Here is a 20,792-nt window from a genome sequence, read left to right on the forward strand (position 1 = left end):
GATAGTACATAATATAGAAGACACAGTAGTTACTTTATTTCTACAAATGCCAAACTGAGCAAAGAAAGTGAAGGAAACTTTACTTTGTAAAATATGAAGCTGGGCTTTTCTATAGTCAACGTTTCCTACTATTAAGGAAAGCCTTAACCACCAAACATCATGAAGGCAAATGGGGAAAAAATCAAATTCAATTAAACAAACACAATATACATGTATACATTATTGCTTTCATAGATTGTTTGGCATACACAAACATTAAGAAACAGAGAAAAATTGTTTTGCTGCAATTAAAAGTATATGATACAGGAGTAAGAGCTTGGAAGAATTTTCTATAGAGTTTGGCAGCAAAATGACATACACTCAAAGCAGTCTCAAGAGTTAAAACAGAAATATATTGTAAGTTGTTTCAACATGCATTCTTTAAAGAAAAATATGCTTTGGAATGCAGCAAATGTGTACAAAAACCACTTGTACCACATTTAAAAAACTCCACTATTTGAGCAAATGGAAACCTTATTCAATCACTGCAGGAATTTTGCCTAGCTTTGACTATATTTTCCCTATATTGCCAATTATTCCCCTTTCCAAATCTAACATGATCTTAAATATGATATATGCTTTATCTTAATTTTATCCCTTTTATCCTGATCTCGTTCCAACAGTTACTAGACCAGACACTTACAAACACACACACAAACAAACATTTGATAAAGATCAAGCTATGCTGTATGCTAATTATATATTCAACAGTTTTCTTAAGCAAACAGGATCTAAATCAGACTAGGGTCAGAGCAAATACACACAATTTCCTCCAGTATAGGATACTTTAATACAAAATAAAATGCTCCTTTCCCCAGAACAAACTGTCAGGCATAGTTTCTGCTTGTTTTTAAGATATATGTGTGGCTTAATCTAAATCTAGACTATCATATACAAGAGATGCATAAAAATGGAAGTCATGAAGATTGGGCACATGCTGCACAATGATGTAACACATAGTTAAGCACCAAGATAGCAACCAGATGTCTTTAAAGCAGGTGTGTGGGTGAGTTCTATATGTAGCCACCTAAAAAGTTATGCAAGTTATTTTATGAAAATAGAAAATTGTATCCAAGGCACATCTGTTACATTTATTTCATTTATATACAGAATTCTGTAAATGTAGTAAAATATATAGAATTTGTTTTCGAATTATACACACTTATAAAATGTACAGCTACCTTCTTTTGAGTGCCAATATGTAATGTAATGTAATGTAATGCAATGTAATGACAAAATTGAGATCCTTCCTTCCTTCCTTCCTTCCTTCCTTCCTTCCTTCCTTCCTTCCTTCCTTCCTTCGCCTGTATTTTTTCCTTCTTTGTCCCAATATTAACAAATAGACTTATAGAGACACATAAAATAATGAAGAACTAGGCAGTTAAAATTAGCTATTTTAGATTTGAATTAATAAAAATCATTTAGTTATCAGGAAGTTCACAAATCAGTACTGCAAAATAGCGCATATAATGCCAACAGAAGTGTTTTCTGATGCATGTGCTACATTTTTGTTTGTTTTCCCTTTCTTATAACTTTAAAAAGAAATGAAGTTCTTACATATAATTTGTCAAATTCATATCTAAAAAACATCTACGATTAGTAATTTGAGCCAGAAATAGAAAGGTATATGTATATGTATATGTATGTGTATGTATGTATGTATGTATGTATGTATGTATGTATGTATACACACACACACACACACACACACACACACACAAAATAAAAATTCCCTGAAAGATATATATAGTATGGTCCCCACATTCCTTTCAGGTTTGGATTTTGAACAGTTTTCGTAAACCTTTGCTTTAGTCTCTTTCCCTATCTATTTAAAACATTAACTACAGTACTAACAATAGGAAGAATGAACAAAAACATCTTTCCAGTATCAACTATTTTACATACAGACAAGAAGATATTAAAAATAGCAGCAGTGAAGCGATTCTTCCAAGGTACTATTACAATTCCCAGAGGACAGCACTATAGGGCATGGGGATGAGATCTCTTTCTGTCTGTCTGTCTCTTTCTTTTTTGCTTTTAATTCTTGATTGAGGATTTACATATGCATTAAATGCACTGCTTGAATGATAGAAAGCTGTATATCCCATAATTTAATCTTTTGATCAGCTCTAACATGAAGATAAATTCTATGTAAGGGCAAATTCCATAATAGTTAATCCAATTAATTATTTTTAAAAGTACTACAAAGCACATTTAAAACTAATAAACTCTAAAATTCTATGAATACAGCAGTGCTAGCCAGACGGAAGATAGAAGAGTTAACCGAAAGTTCTGGAATAGAGGCTTCCATGGCCAGTATTAGATAATCGTAAGGGTTAGCATCAACTATATTTGAACAGAAACAGTATTTTATAATTACAGAAATCAAAACAATTTAATCAAGATTTGGACTACAGCATGAGGGAAGAGGAAATTAACCCTTTAATTTTTCTGTAACTATATGTGTGTATGTACACACACAAAAATAGTATTAAAAATAGGTTGTGGTGGCATGGTATCTGATTGTATGCCTTGTCTATTAATATAATATGTGAAGGTCATCAAAATAAGTAAATTATATTTTTAAATTCAAGATCAATCCACCACAATGTATATGGAGTACCATGTCTAACCCCACCAGATGACTCTTCATAAAAAGTATTGAATGTGTCCAGATTGAAATATATAGATTGTAATGATGTCCATTTCACTGTGTGAATATCACATTTATTTTGTTTTGGTGGCACTAGTAATTTTTTTCCTGTTTCAGAATGAATTATTCATCACTTAATCTAACAGATAAGAGCAAATATTTCTTTAATCCACTTAATTTGTTAAATTTAGAATATTGTTATATTTTAATATATAGAAAACAAAATGTGTGAATATTCGTAAACATTGATGGAATAAGTTGAAGCTTAGTGAAACTGAAAAATTCAGTCCGCTTTGAAGTTAGAGAGCCAGGGAGAAATGCAGTTCTTGCTTTTGCCATTAGACAGTTACACAAAGTCTAAAACTTAATCAGAATTTTTTCAATGCTATCATAATCCTCCCTAAGTATCATTTTTATTAATGGTAAAAGCAAAAGAATATGGTATCATAGACATTTATTACTTTTATTAAAGGCAAAAGGTCCTTCATCATTTTAAAAAGTAACATATCTGACATGGAATATCTCAAGATAGTTATCTGCTACATACGTAAAGCATTGAAATGCTGTGAATTATTGAATAAGATTTCAATAATTTCAAAGGTAAAAACAATGCTCTAGTATCAGTATCTTATAATTTTATCTTATAGTTTTAAATTAGGGAGAAGATATAAAGCAAATGGCTTTAAATTCCAGAAGACACAGGTCTGTAGTGGGCAATACCTATTGTAAATAGGCAATGTTTTTCCTTGTCAAAACCTGTGAATCCTAGCAGACAACTGTCACTGAATCATATTAGATATGCAAGTGAATCTATTTATTTATATTCCATCCCAATCTCTGTCCCTCCCTTCCTTCCTTCCTTCCTTCCTTCCTTCCTTCCTTCCTTCCTTCCTCCCTTCCTCCCTAAAGATTAACCATCACTGTTCTAGCTTATTAAACATACCTTAAACGATAGAATTTTATTTTATTTCTGCAGTTAGGTTCTTGAAGAGGACCAGAGACACATCATTTTAACATTACTTGATTTGTGCAGGGCAAAGGCTATGTAGCATTTTCACAGAGCTGTTATTATTATTATTATTTATTATTTATTCACATTTCTAAACCGCCCCCTCTCCCAAAAAGGGACTCGGGGCGGTGTACAGTCCACAATAAATCACAGATAAAATACAAATATAAATAGGGTTATAAATATATGTATGTATGTATGTGTGTGGAGGAGGTTAAAATGAAGAGTCCTGTACAGAAGAATAAATAAATATGAAGCTAAAAGCCCTAAAAACAATTAAAACTAAAACATTACCCTTAAAATAACCAGATGAGAATATACTACCAGGAGTTCATAGATGTAACATTTATAATCATGCCAGGCCAGCTAGTCGGAACAGGTGAGTCTTCAATTTTTGACGGAAGGAGCGGAAGTCCGAGGTGGTTCTAATGTCGGGGGGGAGGTCATTCTAGAGGGTTGGGCCCATCACAGAGAAGGCTCTACTCCTCAGCGCCGCCCGCTGGCATTGCCTAGTGGACGGCACCTGGAGAAGGCCCTCTCTGTGAGAGCGGATTGGCCGCAGGGATGTATGTGGGAGGATGCGATCCCGCAAGTAACTAGGTCCTGAGCCATGGAGCGCTTTAAAGATAGTAATCAGGACCTTGAAACGCACCCGAAAAACCACAGGTAGCCAGTGCAGCTCGCGCAGGAGCGGTGTTACGTGGGAGTATCTAGACATCCCCATGATAACCCACGCGGCCGCGTTCTGGACTAGCTGCAGTCTCCGGGCGCGTCCCAAGGGAAGCCCCATGTAGAGAGCATTACAGTAATCTAGGCGAGACGTCACCAGCGCATGAGTGACTGTGCGTAGGGCATCTCGGTCCAGTAGGGGGCGCAATTGGCGCACCAGGCGAACCTGGTGGAATGCCCCCCTTGCCACGGCTGCCACATGGTCATCCATTGACAGCCGGGCATCAAGGAGGATGCCCAAATTGCGCGCCCGTTCCACAGGGGGCAGTAGCTCGTCCCCTATGGCCAGCGATGGAGTCAGCTGGCTGAACCGAGGTGCCGGAAGCCACAGCCACTCGGTCTTGGAGGGGTTGAGTTTGAGTCTGTTGTCCCCCATCCAGACCCTGACGGCTTCCAGACACCGGGACATCACTGCAACAGCCTCGTTGGGGTGGTTTGGGGTTGAAATGTACAGCTGCGTATCATCAGCGTACAGATGGTATTCAACCCCAAAACCACGGATGATCTTGCCCAGCGGCTTCACGTATGCATTGAACAGAAGGGGCGAGAGAACCGACCCCTGCGGCACCCCACAAGAGAGTGGCCTCGGGGTCGATCTCTGCCCCCCTGTCAACACATATTGCATCCGGCCGGAGAGGTAAGAGTCGAACCACCGTAACACGGTGCCTCCGACTCCCATCCCCTCCAGCTGGCGCAGAAGGATACCATGGTCGATGGTATCAAAAGCCGCTGAGAGATCTAATAGGACCAGGATAGAGGAACAACCTCTATCTCTGGCCCTCCAGAGATCATCAACCAACGCGACCAAGGCTGTCTCAGTGCTGTGCCCAGGTCGGAAGCCGGACTGGCGTGGGTCTAGATAATCGGATTCATCGAGGTGACGCGGAAACTGCTGTGCCACCACATTCTCAACAACCTTCGCCAAAAAAGGGAGGTTGGAGACTGGACGATAATTAGCTAGCTCCATTTGGTCGAGTGAAGGCCTCTTGAGTAAGGGCCTCACCACCGCCTCTTTCAAGACGGTAGGTAAGGATCCCTCACCCAACGAGGCATTCACCAGGCCCAGAAGCCAGCCTCGTGTCACCTCCCAGGATGTCAGTACCAGCCAGGAGGGACACAGGGAGCCCGGGTGGGTCGCTGCCGTAGGAGAGGTCGCAAAGGCGCAACCCGGTCCAAGGCCCCAGCCGTCGCCCTATTCCAGGCGGCCACTAGGTCCTCCGACCGAGCGCGGGTCAGGGCTACAGGTAGCGGCCCAAGCTCCGACTGGAACCTATCAGGTTCCATCAGATGCTTGGGGCGGTACCAGCTTGGACAAACTGGTTCCGCCTCCTCGCGGTGGGGGGTGGCGCCAGGGAAGTCTAGCCGGAGACAAGAGTGATCTGACCATGACAGGGGAGTAATGTCTAAGTCCCCTATTCCCAGATCACTCGTCCACTGCTCAGATACAAAAACAAGGTCCAGTGTGTGGCCACCTTCATGTGTGGGGCCCTGAATTAGTTGGGTCAGGCCCATGGCTGTCATGGAAGCCATGAACTCCCGAGCCACCTCGGATGCTGCTCCCGTCGACGGCAGGTTGAAATCCCCCATAACCAAAAGTTTGGGGATCTCCACCGCCGTCTCCGAGATCAGCTCGAGGAGCTCGGGCAGGGCTGCTGACGTATAGCGAGGAGCCAAGTATACAATCAGCAGACCCCACTGCCTCCCTGGGCCCCATTTCACACCAAGTGACTCACACCCGGGTATCTGAGAAACAGTGAACTCCCTCGGCTCTAGACCATCCCGTATAACCACCGCCACCCCTCCACCCTTACCCAGGGCCCGGGGCTGATGAAATGCATGGAAACCTGGTGGGCACATTTCCACGAGGGGCAAACCACCCTCGTGACCCAACCAGGTCTCTGTTATTCCTGCAAGGTCCAGCTCCCCCTCAGAGATCAGCTCATTAATGAGGGGGGCCTTGTTAGTCACGGACCTTGCATTGCAAAGCATCAGCCGCAGGCCCTGTCTCTGTAGATCCCGACCACCTAGGTTGCGGGGGTTGGTACAAACGACCGGGCGTAGCCAGCAGCCACGGTCTCCCAACCGACCTTGTGATCTTCTCTTGTCCTCGCATCCCCCCCTCCCCGCGACCGTTGTAATAAAACAACCCTCTACTGGAATAGTTTGTTCCCTCTCCCCCCCCACTCCGCTCACTTCCCTCCTGGACTCACCTGTTCGTGTGGCACTGGCTTCCCTCCTGGCCTGGTTATCCCCCCTCCCCTTCCCAGAACCCCCTAAAAACAGTATAAAACATTTTACTAAAAAGCCCCTCAGCTTCCTCTTCTTCCACCTCTCGGGGTTCACGAACCCGTCATCAAGGTTGGCCCTTGAGAGAGCCAAGGGCCATACCTGCGAGAGAGGGGCCTCCCGCAGGCAAAGCAGGTCTGTCCTCGAGTAAATTGGTAGGTTGTTGACCATCCCGATAGGGTAGGGGTGCAGATGATATAAAAGTTAATAGTTAAAAACCAGTGGGCTAGAGTCTCAATGGAGGGCGGAGGGTTTTTCAACGTCCAGGTGGTACTTAGAACTTGGAGAGAAAGGGGGGGGGGAGAGCAAGCCATGATTGAATATCCCAGATGGTGGGGGGAAAGGCAAAGGTGGTAAATGGAAAATGTAGGCACAGGATAGGTGATAGTTCCATTCATCTGTTTCATGGTGTATGTGCCCCCCCCGATGGATGGGGGGGCATTCTTGGCCCAGCTGCTAGGCTCCCAATGTTAGTCCGCTCGAGCCAGCAGGGGCCTGGGAGGGGGGGGGAATGGGAGTAGCCAGAAGCAAGTAGCCAGGAATGACAAGATGACAAAATATCCCAAGGGGTCCCTGGCTGCAACTTCCTCCATTCAACCATCGTCGCAGTCATCTCCCCTTGTCTCTTCCAGCAGCCTCCGGCTGCCTCCCAGTCCTTCTCACCTATCAAATGTTTCCTGTTTCTCTCCCTCGGGTCCTTTGATGTTTCAGGGATCTCTCCGGTGCCTCCAATGCCTCCAATGCCTCCGGGGCCTCTCACCCCCTTCTTGTCCCCCTTCTTCTCACTCTCCTTCAGCTTTTCCGGCTCTTTTCCGGCTCTTTTAGGGTTTTTCGGTGTTTCTCTTCTATTCTTGGTGTTTCTCAGCGTTTCCCGCCGGCGCAGCCATTGCTTTTTTCTGCTGGTGGCCGTTTGCAGCCGTTTGCAGCCCTCCAGTCCTCTCCTCCCTCCGGTCTTCACCGACCACCCTGGCGGGCCAAAACAAGCCCGAAACATGCCTGGGTGGTGGGGCTATCGAACTCTCGGCCCCCTCGGATGATACGGGGGCCGGCAGCAACCCTTAATCGGGCGGGAGCTCCATGGTGTTCTTGGAGCTCAGGAGACGCCTGCCATCATCATTGGAAGCTCCTCCTCCGAAAAATGTACATACTATACATACTATTGTATGTACTATTGCTGTACATACTATTTGAATGATACATCCAAGAGTAATATTCCAATGTTGGCAAAACATAGACAATGGAATGGAGTAGGACAGTACAAATACATAAAATATATTAAACAGTGTAACATGGTGGTTAAGGTGTTGGACTAGGAGGACTGAGACACAGGTCATCCTAGTCATTGAAACTCATTGGCTGATTTGAGGTCACTCAATCTCACTTTCAACCCAATCTTCTTCATAGGACTATCATAATTAGGATAAAATAAAGGATTATTTCTATGTACAGTACTGAACTCCCAGAGAATATGTACCACCAGCAAGCAATAGCAATATGTTACAAACCAGAAAGACTCCAAATGGATACTAAGCCTTGAGATTTGGACTCAAATTCAAAATACTCAGTAAAACCTGCATACTGGTTTCATCAGTCAACATTGTTTATGTTTAAAATGTATATTCAAACTCATATATCTTAGTAATATCTGTTTCACACATAATTATAATTTTGCTTATCATCATCTATAAATAATTATTTTCATTTCTTACTTTTTCATTTGCCTCTCTTTTCCTCCCCTCAACAGCCTCTCATGCATGATCCATCAAAAGTTTCAGATATAATAAACATGTTATTCTTTGTAATGGCATGAAGTTACTGGTTATAGCTTGCCAGTACATCTAACACCCTGTAAATTATTTTTTTCTTTCCTGAATTAATAAATAAATATATAAGTGTAACAAATTCTCAAAAAAAGTCACATTCAGCAATTTTGGTTTGGTTTATTATTAGAAAATATATTTAACTTTATTGCATACTGTATTGTTTGTATTCTATTTAAGGATATAATTTTGAAAAGTTTTGTTGAGGGTTGTATTGCCACACTGTCATTAATACTGTGCTTCAACTGCAAGTAATTCACAGCTGCAACTTATTTTTTATGAATTATTTTTTTAAACTGTTATAGCAGAGTAAAAATGTAATAAAGTACATAGACTTTTATTTATCCATTATATTATCAAGGTGATTTAATTTTTGATATGAATAGTATGACCAAATATGTAATTGTAATTTTAATTTCAGAAAATGGTCCTGCAGCGAACAATTGGAAACAAGAAGAGATAATAAATATATCCATATTTAGAAAAGCTAACTTCAAAAACCTACTTTCATCAATAAAACTAATATCAATATTCAAATTTCTAAAATATGCAACAAAGTACAGCCCCATGTACCTTTAGTCAAGAATTCATGATGCATTTCTTGCTTATAATAAAACTCTTCACCCAGGTTCAAAGTGGAACATAATAGCTTAAAGTTAACATACACTTTAAACAATTAGTGCTGATGTTTAATAGCAGAATACTTCAGTATTCAATATAAGAAAGATGAAAAATGAAAAAAATAGTATCACTATTGTATACTATAGTATTGTATATCTGCAATACATTCTTTGCTCCACTTCAAATTGCACTTCAGGCCTTCTAGACAAGTCTCACTTTGCAAGTGTTTTGGAAACTAGAGTGAACCCGTGTTTTTTTCATCTGCAGAAACTGCCCATCTGCCCTTTATAACCTTATCCAATAAGCTTAAACCAGAATGTTATTGTTCTAAAACTGCTACTTTTCTCCACTAACATTTCTTATCAAAAGGCTGTTTCTGTGTAACCATTCATTACATCTTTTCTCCACAAGAAAATAAAAAAGACCTACGCATGCACATTACATATTTTTGGACTGAAGTCCCAAATACAATACAATACAATAGTAGAGTTGGAAGGGACCTTGGAGGCCTTCTAGTCCAACCCCCTGCCTAGGCAGGAAACCCTATACCGTTTCAGACAAATGGCTATCCAACATCTTCTTAAAGACTTCCAGTGTTGGGGTATTCACAACTTCTGGAGGCAAGCTGTTCCACTGATTAATTGTTCTAACTGTCAGGAAATTTCTCCTCAGTTCTAAGTTGCTTCTCTCCTTGATTAGTTTCCACCCATTGCTTCTTGTTCTATCCTCAGGTGCCTTGGAGAATAGTTTGACTCCCTCTTCTTTGTGGCAACCCCTGAGAAATCATCTAGTTGTTCCGGCTAATTTGCCCTAAAGCAAAATCCAACTTTTGAAATTGGCTCTTCTGTAAACAGCACTTTTTGCTGAAAAGAATCCATAATGCTGGACTTCTGGGATACTGTATTTGCCCTGTACAAGATATCTACTTCCAGTGTTAGATGGTGTATGGTATTTCTAAGAATGATACTACGTAAGCAGGTGCATAAGAAAAAGAATAATACCAATGCTATGGTGCAATTGCAATATTTAAATCACTAAATATTACAACTGATACAATAGCATATTCAACCATCATTTTTGTTACAGTAATCCAAAATCAGTCTCTAATGTCAACTAGTTAACTTCAATATTATAATCATTTTAAATCTTTACTAGGAACAAGTTTGCCTTTGAAGAAAATTGATACACTCTAGAGAGAGTGAAATAAATCTTTAGTGTGCTTCTCCTTTCATAACAGTGGAAGTGGAGTCTGCTGTGATCCTCAAATGCTTTAACATTATAAATTCAGACTCAAAATGCAGGATGCATAATTCCCACTGTACTGGATAACCTGCCAGTCATATTTTTCATATCAACTGCTACACTGAAACTCAAACTATTTAAATAGTTAAAGTTTTTTATACAAATCATACTCTCACACTGTATATAGAAAATTGCACTTGAAAAATTTTATTTCTTGTTAGGAATCTAAGTATCTCTGCCAACTTTTAATTAAGCTTTAGTTTTCTATAGTACATTTTAATCTGGGAAAATACATGAGAAGGAAAAAATATACAAGTAATAAACCAAAGTTTATTTAAATCTTTTCTTGCTATAAGTTCAAGGAAAATAGTTCTGATGTACAATAAATTCTCGGTGATTAAAGTATGAATGAGTTTCAATTACTTCAGATTAAAACTTACATATATATATATATAAATGCATAAAATGCTCAAAAATAAGTAATAATCAAGCAATTTATGTCAAGTCCTATCAATGTGATCTTGACCTCCTTCTGAATAAACATATTTATGCACAGGTGAAGAAAATATTGTCTGAATGTTGCCATAAGACATTCAGATACTATGATTTACTCTAAAGTCCTATGCACAAGTGAGTCTGATTGAGTCCTGTGAGTTTATTCCCAAGGCAGTACATACTATACATTGTAGCTTCAGTTTCCTAAAAATGTTACAGAAATAAACTGGACTATAACAAAATATTTTTTTTCTTCCACTTATCTCACAATACCGTGGTATAAAAAGGATAACAGAAAATAATATCTTGCAGAACATTTGAAAGGAAATAAAGCATTGAAACAGAGCAGTTTCATATTCTTCTGTTAAATCACTTAAAGCACTTTGGATTGTATAAAATTCAAATGCATTCAACAGCAATATAACTGTTTTGAGATCAGTTTTATAACATGCAAAAAAATCCCTATAGAAACTCAAATTTTTCTTCCATATACTATAACATTATTGCATTTATATTAAGACATTACACAAATTATTTACTTATCATTAACTAGCAATAACCTGATTATTCAATCACTCTTCTTATTTTATCTATAGCAGAACACAAACATTTTAGCTAACTCTTGAAAGCTAAGTATGGTTGGACCAAACTAGTACTTGAATGGGAGACCACCAAGAAAGCAAGGCTAAAGGCAGAGAATTGGAAGAAATATTGTGGAAGAAAGGAATGGAAAACCATTTGAATATTGTGTGGATAAAAAAATTAGAAAGATATAATCACCAAGAGTTGGGTTTGTGTCAAGGAAGACTTTACCTTTATTATTTTTCATGTAAACTAAATAGGTTTAACCCTATTTATTTAACCCTAACCCCTTACACTAAAAATTCATATGCAGCATGTAAGAACAAAATATGGACTGCATTTCCACAAATGCTTTGTTCAAATCCAACATTATTATTTAAAAATGAGTATTATCTGTCTGTCTTAAAAAGCTTAGTATCCTCCAAATCCTCGTCAAAATAATCAAAGTAAAGTAAGAGAGAAAAGGAAAGGAAACTCCTCTTAACAAATATCAAATTCATTTTAAGAAGATAAAGCAACTGTCACTGTATCCCACTGTATGTTTTTCTATATAGGCACACATGAAATCCTCTAGCAATCAATGGAGCTTACTTCAAGTACATGTACATAGTACTGTGAATTAATTACCTTTCAATAAAGTTAACTAACACCACTAACAAACAATAGTCAGAATTTTACAACTTTGCAAATCTTAAAATGCATGCTAGCAATTTTGCATTCATCTTGGCTACACAAACCTGCAGTGGTCTGTGTATTAACATTTAACAACCAGTCTGCAGTGCTGAGCAGAGTCATGTCACCTAAAGGAAAATTGCAAAAAAAGATAAAATGCTAGTAGTTTTTCCAGATATGTCACAGAATCATATATATATAATATCCATCAGAAAAGTTTTATTTCTTTTAAATTGATAAGGCATTTTAAGTTCTGTTCCTTCTCTCAATTACTTGGAATTGTTGCATTAAAATAATTTTAACTTAACATCCTGTTAGGTTTGTTTAGAAAGAAGAGTAACTCTTGTGATTTCATTTAAGTTGTTAACTTCAGAATAGTTATCATCATATTTTACTCATCATACGTATACTTATAAAGTATATACCAAACCAAAAGTTTTTTAAAGTAGTGCACCTCTTCCATTCAGATGTCCTTCTAAGTATATCCAAGTAATTTTTACTTAAAACTGAGAGTAAAGATGGTTGGGAGAAGGGGGATGACAATGGTCAATGGATGGGTGAAAGGAATGTGGTATATGTACAAATGAAACAAAACCTTTTTTTCTTTTAATATATTAAACTTTCTTATAAAAAAGTTACATTTTCCTATTATCTTTTTCAAATATTACAAAGGGAGTGGTTAATTTGTCCTACACAACGTATTGTGTGCATAATTTCCCTAAAATATTGCTGTGCTAATAGCCTTATTCAATGCATATTGGAAAGCTAACAAGTCCTTTACATTTGCATCTTCTATAGCACCATGTGCTTATGCATTTTAACATATTAAATTGCAACTTTGCACATTTTCATACTAAATAATCTTTTTTAAATATAGACCTAAACTGGAGTCAGCAACCAAATAGTCCGTATTACTTTCTTTATAGATTACATATAAACAAACTACTAACTAACTATAATTGGTCTCTAGCACCACCTTATATTCATTAAAAATGTATACAGTAGCAGAATTTATCTAGCTAAGCATTCTTTCATATCTACTAGAGAAGTCTGGTTTCTAAGATGCTAAACTGAAAGTCGTGATAGCAACTTTCAGATGCCAAAACAAAGCTGCTGCTTAAAATCAGAAAACAAACAAACAGCTAGATGAAAAGGTTAGTCATCCCTAGCCTTTATGCAGAGAACTGGAGAAACATTCCAGCATATGTTCTCCACTTTCATTCAAATAGTAAAGTCCAAATGTAAGGGTAAGGCCTAACACAAAATCGCATATTGTTTGTAAATTACATAATGATGTATATATAATAGGCAACACAAACAATCAGAAACTAACCTTCTGTGCCATTGGGTGTCATGGAATTATTATTTAGGTGAGAATTATCAAGTTTTGGACCATTGGGGGATTCACTGCCAGCACTCAGATGGCTATGTGGGCTGGCTAAATCCTGCATTTCCATAGACCTAAAGAAAGAAAGAAATTTAACTGTAGAAAAACAATCAAGGCTTTTCACATGCTATGTCTACAATTATTGTTTTCTATCTCAATGACACAATCATTTCTCTAAGTGCAAATCTACATATATTTATAACTTTGGAAAGTCTGTAAGAAATAAAATCCAATGGATCTTATTCCCAGGTAAGGAGTTTTGCACCTTTCCATACACAATGCATTAATGTCTAGTGAGAACCTTAACATAGCAAAAACAAATTAGTTCTTACAATGTAACCAAATTATTGTGTCAGAGGCAATAATAGCGCATTAAAAAGTAACACTGCTTGCTTGCATATAATTTACCACCCATTTACAATTTAATGGGCCTCCAAACCAAAGAAAACACTTGAAGCAATAGTTGAACCTCCAGTCTACTGACAAGGAATGAGATATTCCTGATGTATGTGTTTACTCTAGCAAACTACTTAATTGTTCCTATGTTTCTATTGAAACAAATGCAGCATTAAAATATTATTATGTCTGTTCTCGTGTTTGCTTTGTGGATTACATAAAGAGTGCCCCACTGAAAAAGGATAAGACCAATGCACAATGAATGGTTCTAGCATTAATATACCTTAGCACTTTGCGGTACTTGAACTGTCACTTAAAGAAAATAAAAACTGAGCTAAGTACAAAATTGCCAATATTTTCTCCTTTAACTATGCTTTAGTAAAATACTGACATTCTTACATATACCAGTTTTTATCATAAATTTCCATTTGTGCTTTGTATAATATATATGTTAGGGCAATGGTCAAAACACACATTCTGAAATAAAAATGATTTTTGAATAAAGAAATAGTGCTAGAATACGTTATTCATTTTTACAATATGAAAACATCATTGGTATCAATTGTAGACTTTCCAAAATGCTAATAAACTTACTAGTTTGGATTTTCAAATTTACTTGGAGGAATTTTTTTGTAAAATACAATCTTAAATTATACTTACAAAGTTCAAAAGCAACTGAACCAAATCTTTCCAGACTTATCTCATATTCTGTCAAACCCATGCAAAGACGCATATTTTTTCAAAATTCATTATAATGTATTCATTTTTCAACACTGATAACTGCTTTCTTGTAATAAATTCTTTTTGACAATGGCTCTGTTTATCAAATTTATATTTAAAAATGCACTAGTTTTCCAACTTATATACAAGGCTCTGTATCACTGTGATTAAAAAATTCCAACCAACAGAATATTTTTCAATTCAGAAAAGTATTTTTTTATAAATCATTTCAGAATATTTAAAGTACTTTTCAAAGAGTGAAAACATTTGTCCAGTTTAAAATTAAGAAAGAAATCTCATTTGTGTATTTGTCACTTGAAGTAAACAACACAACTTCATTCTAAGCTTTTCTTTCCACAGAGAAGCGACTTTCAGTTTAACCTTACCTGCGAAAGGATGAAGCAGCAACATCTGAACTGACTTGGGATTTTTACACCTGCAAACCAGGGACACAAACAGAAATCTATGTTATCCTATGTTCATGTCAGGTCTTAATCTAACTAAATAAAGAAATCTTCCTGGGGATCATAATGCTGTTTTTTAACCTAAAGAGAAAGGGGACAGTACTTCGGTGAAAGACATATTGTCTTTAAATTGAAGCTTCAACTGTTGTTTCCTCCAGCAGGTCTTTCCCCCTCCTGCCCATGTCATGGGGAAGGCAGCCAAATGACGGGATAGTGATTCATCACTTGTCTATGACAGCTGCACACTGCATTACCCCTCCCCCAATCAACATGTAAAGCTGTCTTCCTAGAGTAGTTTAGGAAGAAGTGCCTAGGTAAGGAAGCTATTAACAGAGCAAGCAATTTTAAGGAAAGACGCTCTAACACTCCAACACCCTCTAAAGATCTATCAGCCAGCTTTTATTATCACTAAGCGAAATATATCTCCCTCCCACTCTTTAACTCTTTACAGTCTTTTATGCCTAGCAATTTAATTTTTATTTTTTTCACCCAATTTATGTTTTAAAGTTCAGACTCCAGATAGTTTAAAAAGATTTCAAGTCAGTGCTAAACATGTAAAATACAGCTATGTTATACTTTTATAAATCAACTGTGAAGTTTCTTCATGTCTAACTGGGCCAGAGATTCTCTAGTCTTCGATCTGTGTGCCCCTCCACTAATCTAAATTAAGCTAAAAATAACCATACATGCTTCAGAAAAAATGAACTTTATGCAGTCTTTTAAATTATGAATCCCACATACAAAAATGGTATTGCTAAAAAAGCTACTATATGTTCTCAATGAGTATCATCCTTCAAGACAATTAACTTTTTCTTTGGAAAAAATCAGAATCTTTTCAGGTTTATATAATGTAGATTGGCTTTTAAATTTCAAAATAACCTGTATATAATCTGTATTTAAGAACAGACTTGACAGAAAATTTGTTTCTAAAGAGCAGGTGATATACCATACATATCTCAGGTGAAGATCCTCTGCTAGCTTAAAAGTACAAATAAAATTTATCCAGCTATGTCATAGATTATCTTTAAAAAACCTAAATTCAGGATCCCAACCTGAACAGACATTTCCTAGATGATCACAGAACAAAGACAAGAGAGATGAAGCATTTTAAGTGCCATAAAAGTCATCTAAACAAATCTCACTTATGTGTTTGTAGTTTTTGTTGTTTTTAATCTTAGACAGAATTACTACTTTAGAAAGCACACACCACTCCTATAAGCAGCCAGACAACATATAATGTTACACATAAGGGCAAAAAGAGATAGAACAACTACAATATTTTCTTGTGTTGTTTTAAAATGCCACATAGTGTATTTTTAAGAGGCCATAAAAAGCTAATTCAAACTATCAAGTGTATGTTTGCAACAACTAAACCATATTCTTTCAAGATTTTTTCAAGATTTTTTTAAGACGTGTTAATTTGAAACATTTTACTCTAATACTCAAAACTGCGCATTTAGGATATGTTGTCTCCCGCTTCTTGAATACACTTTCAATAAATTATAGAATGGGAAAATAGAATGCTTAAAACTATTTCTTCTTAAGTATACAGATATTTTAGTATTTTCAATTAACTGCATATATATATATATATATATATATATATATATATATATATATATATATATATATATATATATATATATATATATATATATATTAGTTAATTTAAAATACATATATATACATATGTGTGTGTGTGTAATTTGTATTATAATATTTAATACATATAATATAATGTGCCTTTCATGTACAATAATACAGTAGTGTCTTTTGTATGCTAGAGTTACATATGATATCATATATAATACAAATATTTGCATATCTTTATATTATGGAAGCTGTGAGAGTTCATTTGCCAGACCCTCATTTTTGTGTTATACTTCAGTTGCAATAATTTGCCTATTAAGAATTATTTAAGTCATGTGTTATTCATTATACTATTTAAAAATAATTCTTTAATCAAAATAACTTTAAAACTACTAATCTCCTATTAGATTGGTCAAATGAATCCACATAGTGGCACAGGAAAAATAAATCTACTCTCAAGAATGCAAATGCAAGCAACAATTAGACACAGATGTTGGTGACATGTTATAATTTACAAAATACTATACTTCATATGTTTTTGGAGGACTATGGGGGAAGCAAAATTACACTATAGTGAATAATTGCAGTATGATGACCAATTTATAGAGACTAACACATGGATGAATGATACTTATTAGTACTTTAATTAATATACATCTACTGTAGCTTAAAATTTTACTCAGAAAGTGTAAGCTGTTCAAAATCATAGTTTTACTTCTCAAATCATTCCATAGAGCAGAAGTTTGCAGCAATTATTAGAATCAACTGAAGAATTGATGCACTAAAAATGGAAGATATAGGCAAAATGCATATATGCAATATGCAAAAATCAAGTTGTGAAATCAGACAAATAAGTTTTAAAAAGACAAAATCTGGAACTTCTTTGCCATATAAATAACCATTTCATGATAAAATGCAAAACTGCTTTTTAATTCTTCCTAAAAACATGATGCACTTTTAAACTTCATTTAGTAAAATTACAATGGCAATTAGGATGGTGATAATAGACTCATGCAGCTCTGTTACTTGTGAGCAGGCCTATATAAAAGTGCACTGTTAAATATCTTCACAAATAATATCAAATTGTGACCAACTTATAAAATCTTTTCAGTTGGTCTTTTTTTTCTAATTAACTTCATAATTCTTCACAGATGTAGGTTTTGTTGATATTCAATTTGTCTCTCTCATTTTGTTAAACCTCACATAGTACTCCAACAATCCAATGAATAGCCACATTAAATCTGTTAATACCATGCTCTTCAACCCCAGAAATTATTTCCAGAAGGCAAACTTGCTTTAAGAGTTCATCAAACAGAACTTAAGGTACACATTTTATCACATTTTCCCTACCACAGAGCTCAGGATGCAGAAGAAAATTCATGACTTTTGCACTGTTTATTATACTTTGGTAAATTACAAATCAAAAGCATCTGACAGAAAATCATGTATGAAGCCAGAAACTTAATAATGTTCCGTGAAAAGTAAACTGTAAATGGGAAGGGTTTCTAAATCTCAACAGCACAGAGCAAGTAAAGTGAAGGTACTTGTCTAAATGATTGGTTTTCCAGACTTTTTAAAAATTGCTAGAAGCAATTCTTATAAAAAGGAATTTATAATTTAAAACATTTCTTCTAACCAAAAGGAATTTCTTTGAAGTAAAAATACTCTGAAGTTTATATTTGAATTAATAAATTATATCCAGCCAGTTATAATCTACCCCCCCCCCGAGTTCTTTTAGTTACTTTTTTCAACACCCCCCTTTTTAAAAAAGTTGATTTACAAGAGTTACAAATGTTGCCGATTTCAAACATGGAGTTACTTAAAAATTACTTTATAATGCATGTATCAAAACCGCATGAATTATTAAAACTGGTTTTAACTAGCATTGGATCTTTACCCCACAGATATTGGCATTACTAATGAAATATATTGACATATGACTCAAATATAAAACTGAAGACTAGCCTTTTGAAATAGACATGGAAGTCTATTTCCATGTCTAAATAATAAATAAAATATTTTGAATTGTACAAAATGGATCTTACTTTTGATAGATATATATATACAATCTCTGATTTTGAATCAGGGAACTTTTTCAATTCTATGAATAATCCCAAAACACATTAACAACAAACCATTCTTCCATTTTTTTCTGTGCCATTTGGAATCATGTACTTCCCTGTTGTATTTATGAAAAATGAAACAATGGCTTGGTTTATAAATCTGTCACTGTGCAGGGATTAGCTTCTAAAAGTATAAGACAGGTCATTTAAAGGGACTACTACAACCCAAATAGTATCAAGATTTGAATAATGCATATTTTATTTTAAACAAATATTGTGACATGGATTAACAAAAGTATAAACCTTTCAGAAAAATAAGAACAAAATTAGCAATATTAAGATCCATAGTATAGGGTATGCTTTAAAAATGTACATATAAATACAACACTCTAATTTCTAGAATACTGTTCTTAAAATTTGTCCATTTAATTTTTGTTTTGCAGAAAAATATATTTAGCTGGTTTATTATTATTATTCAAACTCTGAATTCAAATTTTATCATTTTGCTTGTAAAGTGCACTTACATTGTTTGCTGAGGCTAATTTAACATGATTATGGTCTGGGTGTTTTAAACATCTGGTGGCATTTATAAAATAGGTCAAAAATGAAACGTACATTTTTTATGAATGATGAAATTCAGAAGCTTCATATAAATACAGTAGTGTATTAATGCTAGTTAATTGTAAGCATTGAATTTCCAGAAATAGAAAAGCCTTTACATTATAATTACGTCAGATAGCTTGATAAAGTCATCCTTTAATGCTCAGCAATTTTTCCAGGATTTACTCCTTCAGAGTAAGCTGTCAAAATTTCTGCCACACATCCTTCCTCCAAATTTATTTTCTTTCCTTCTGAATTGTCTTTCACCAATTCAAGGATCTTTTTAAAATCACTCATCACTGGGTTATTTATTTTCAGTGACCCGCGAACACTTGAGAAAACTAAACAGTCATATCAAGCAAATTTAACACAATAAATACTTTAGAAGTACAGAACATATGACTTGAAAGACGTCTACATAAAGAGGAAGCTCAGCCAAATTTTACTGCAAAAAAATTTGTGACGTATATTAGGTATTAACAGGGATGGGGAGGAGAAGAAACGCGCATATGATCCCTCGGTGGGGGATCACTTAGTTGCTTGGAAAACTTGTTTTTGCAACAGAGAGCAGTCTTGCGGGTGACTTCCTTATAAAGCTTCAGCCGGGCCAAAAATATGTGTTTGTGTGTGGGTGGTGGTGGTGGGGGTTTCTCACCCTTTTACAAGAAGGGACAGTTGTCAAATCCATGCAGTTTTCGAAACAGACAGGTTTGTACTTACAGCGAACGGCTTTGCAGCATCCACCCGGGGTTAGGTACTCCCTTCACGTGAACCAACCAGTGTTGCTCACATCGTTTTAGTCTTTGAAAGCTCAACAGCCCGCGCTGGTTGAAAAAGAACAACAAAACAAACCGGTAACCCCCGACCTACTCCAAGCGCAGCCTAGAAGCGCCGCTCGCTCAGGAGGACAATTTCGCGTTTAGAGCGAGGAGCGGGTTAGGAGAGTGACTTCTGCTGCTGCTGCTGCCGCTGCCGCCGCCGCCGCGGGCTGTGCTTGCCAAGCGTCTGTGTGAGGCAAAGGAGAGAGAGTGAGGTGGCGGCGGCGGCGGCGGCGAGAGGGGCGGGGAGGGGGGCCTTCGGGTCTCCAGAGCGAAATTGAAAACAGCCAACGAGGACTTTCCCAGGAAGGCTTAAAGTCGGAAGTGGCACTGAAGGGTCCGTCTGCAGCAGCACCCAGGTCCCAAATCGGCGCGCGCCTAAGTTCCCGCTCAAATCCTGTCGCAGCAAACCAAGGCTCGCTCGTTCGCTCTTCGGCTCTCCTCAAACGCGGCCGGAGATACGATCGCTGAAGAGCAGACAAAGGAACAGCCGAAGCCTCGCCGGCTCTCGCTCGTTTGCCTCTACCTTGGGCCAGGCTTGGAGGTCTGCCCCAATCTAGCCCGAAGGCTTTTTTCCGCCTTCCTTCCCCCCCCACCCCCAACAAC

At 37.0% G+C, this 20,792-nt stretch overlaps 1 protein-coding gene across 1 annotated transcript in view; it reads right to left on the reverse strand.

The window, feature by feature from the left end:
- Positions 1 to 20,302, reverse strand: part of EYA1 (EYA transcriptional coactivator and phosphatase 1) — an 87,826-nt gene extending 67,524 nt beyond the window's left edge. The window contains exons 1-4 of the mRNA XM_081950555.1: positions 20,089 to 20,302; positions 15,038 to 15,087; positions 13,482 to 13,609; positions 12,214 to 12,276 (exon numbers count right to left, since the gene is read on the reverse strand). Of these exons, the coding sequence (XP_081806681.1) occupies positions 12,214 to 12,276; positions 13,482 to 13,605 (187 nt within the window). The 5' untranslated portion in view covers positions 13,606 to 13,609; positions 15,038 to 15,087; positions 20,089 to 20,302. The remainder of the gene's footprint in view (positions 1 to 12,213; positions 12,277 to 13,481; positions 13,610 to 15,037; positions 15,088 to 20,088) is intronic.
- Between the last annotated feature and the right edge of the window lie 490 nt (positions 20,303 to 20,792).

This window comes from Natrix helvetica, assembly GCF_964273705.1.
Source record: "Natrix helvetica genome assembly, chromosome: 4".
Classification (NCBI taxonomy): domain Eukaryota; kingdom Metazoa; phylum Chordata; class Lepidosauria; order Squamata; family Natricidae; genus Natrix; species Natrix helvetica.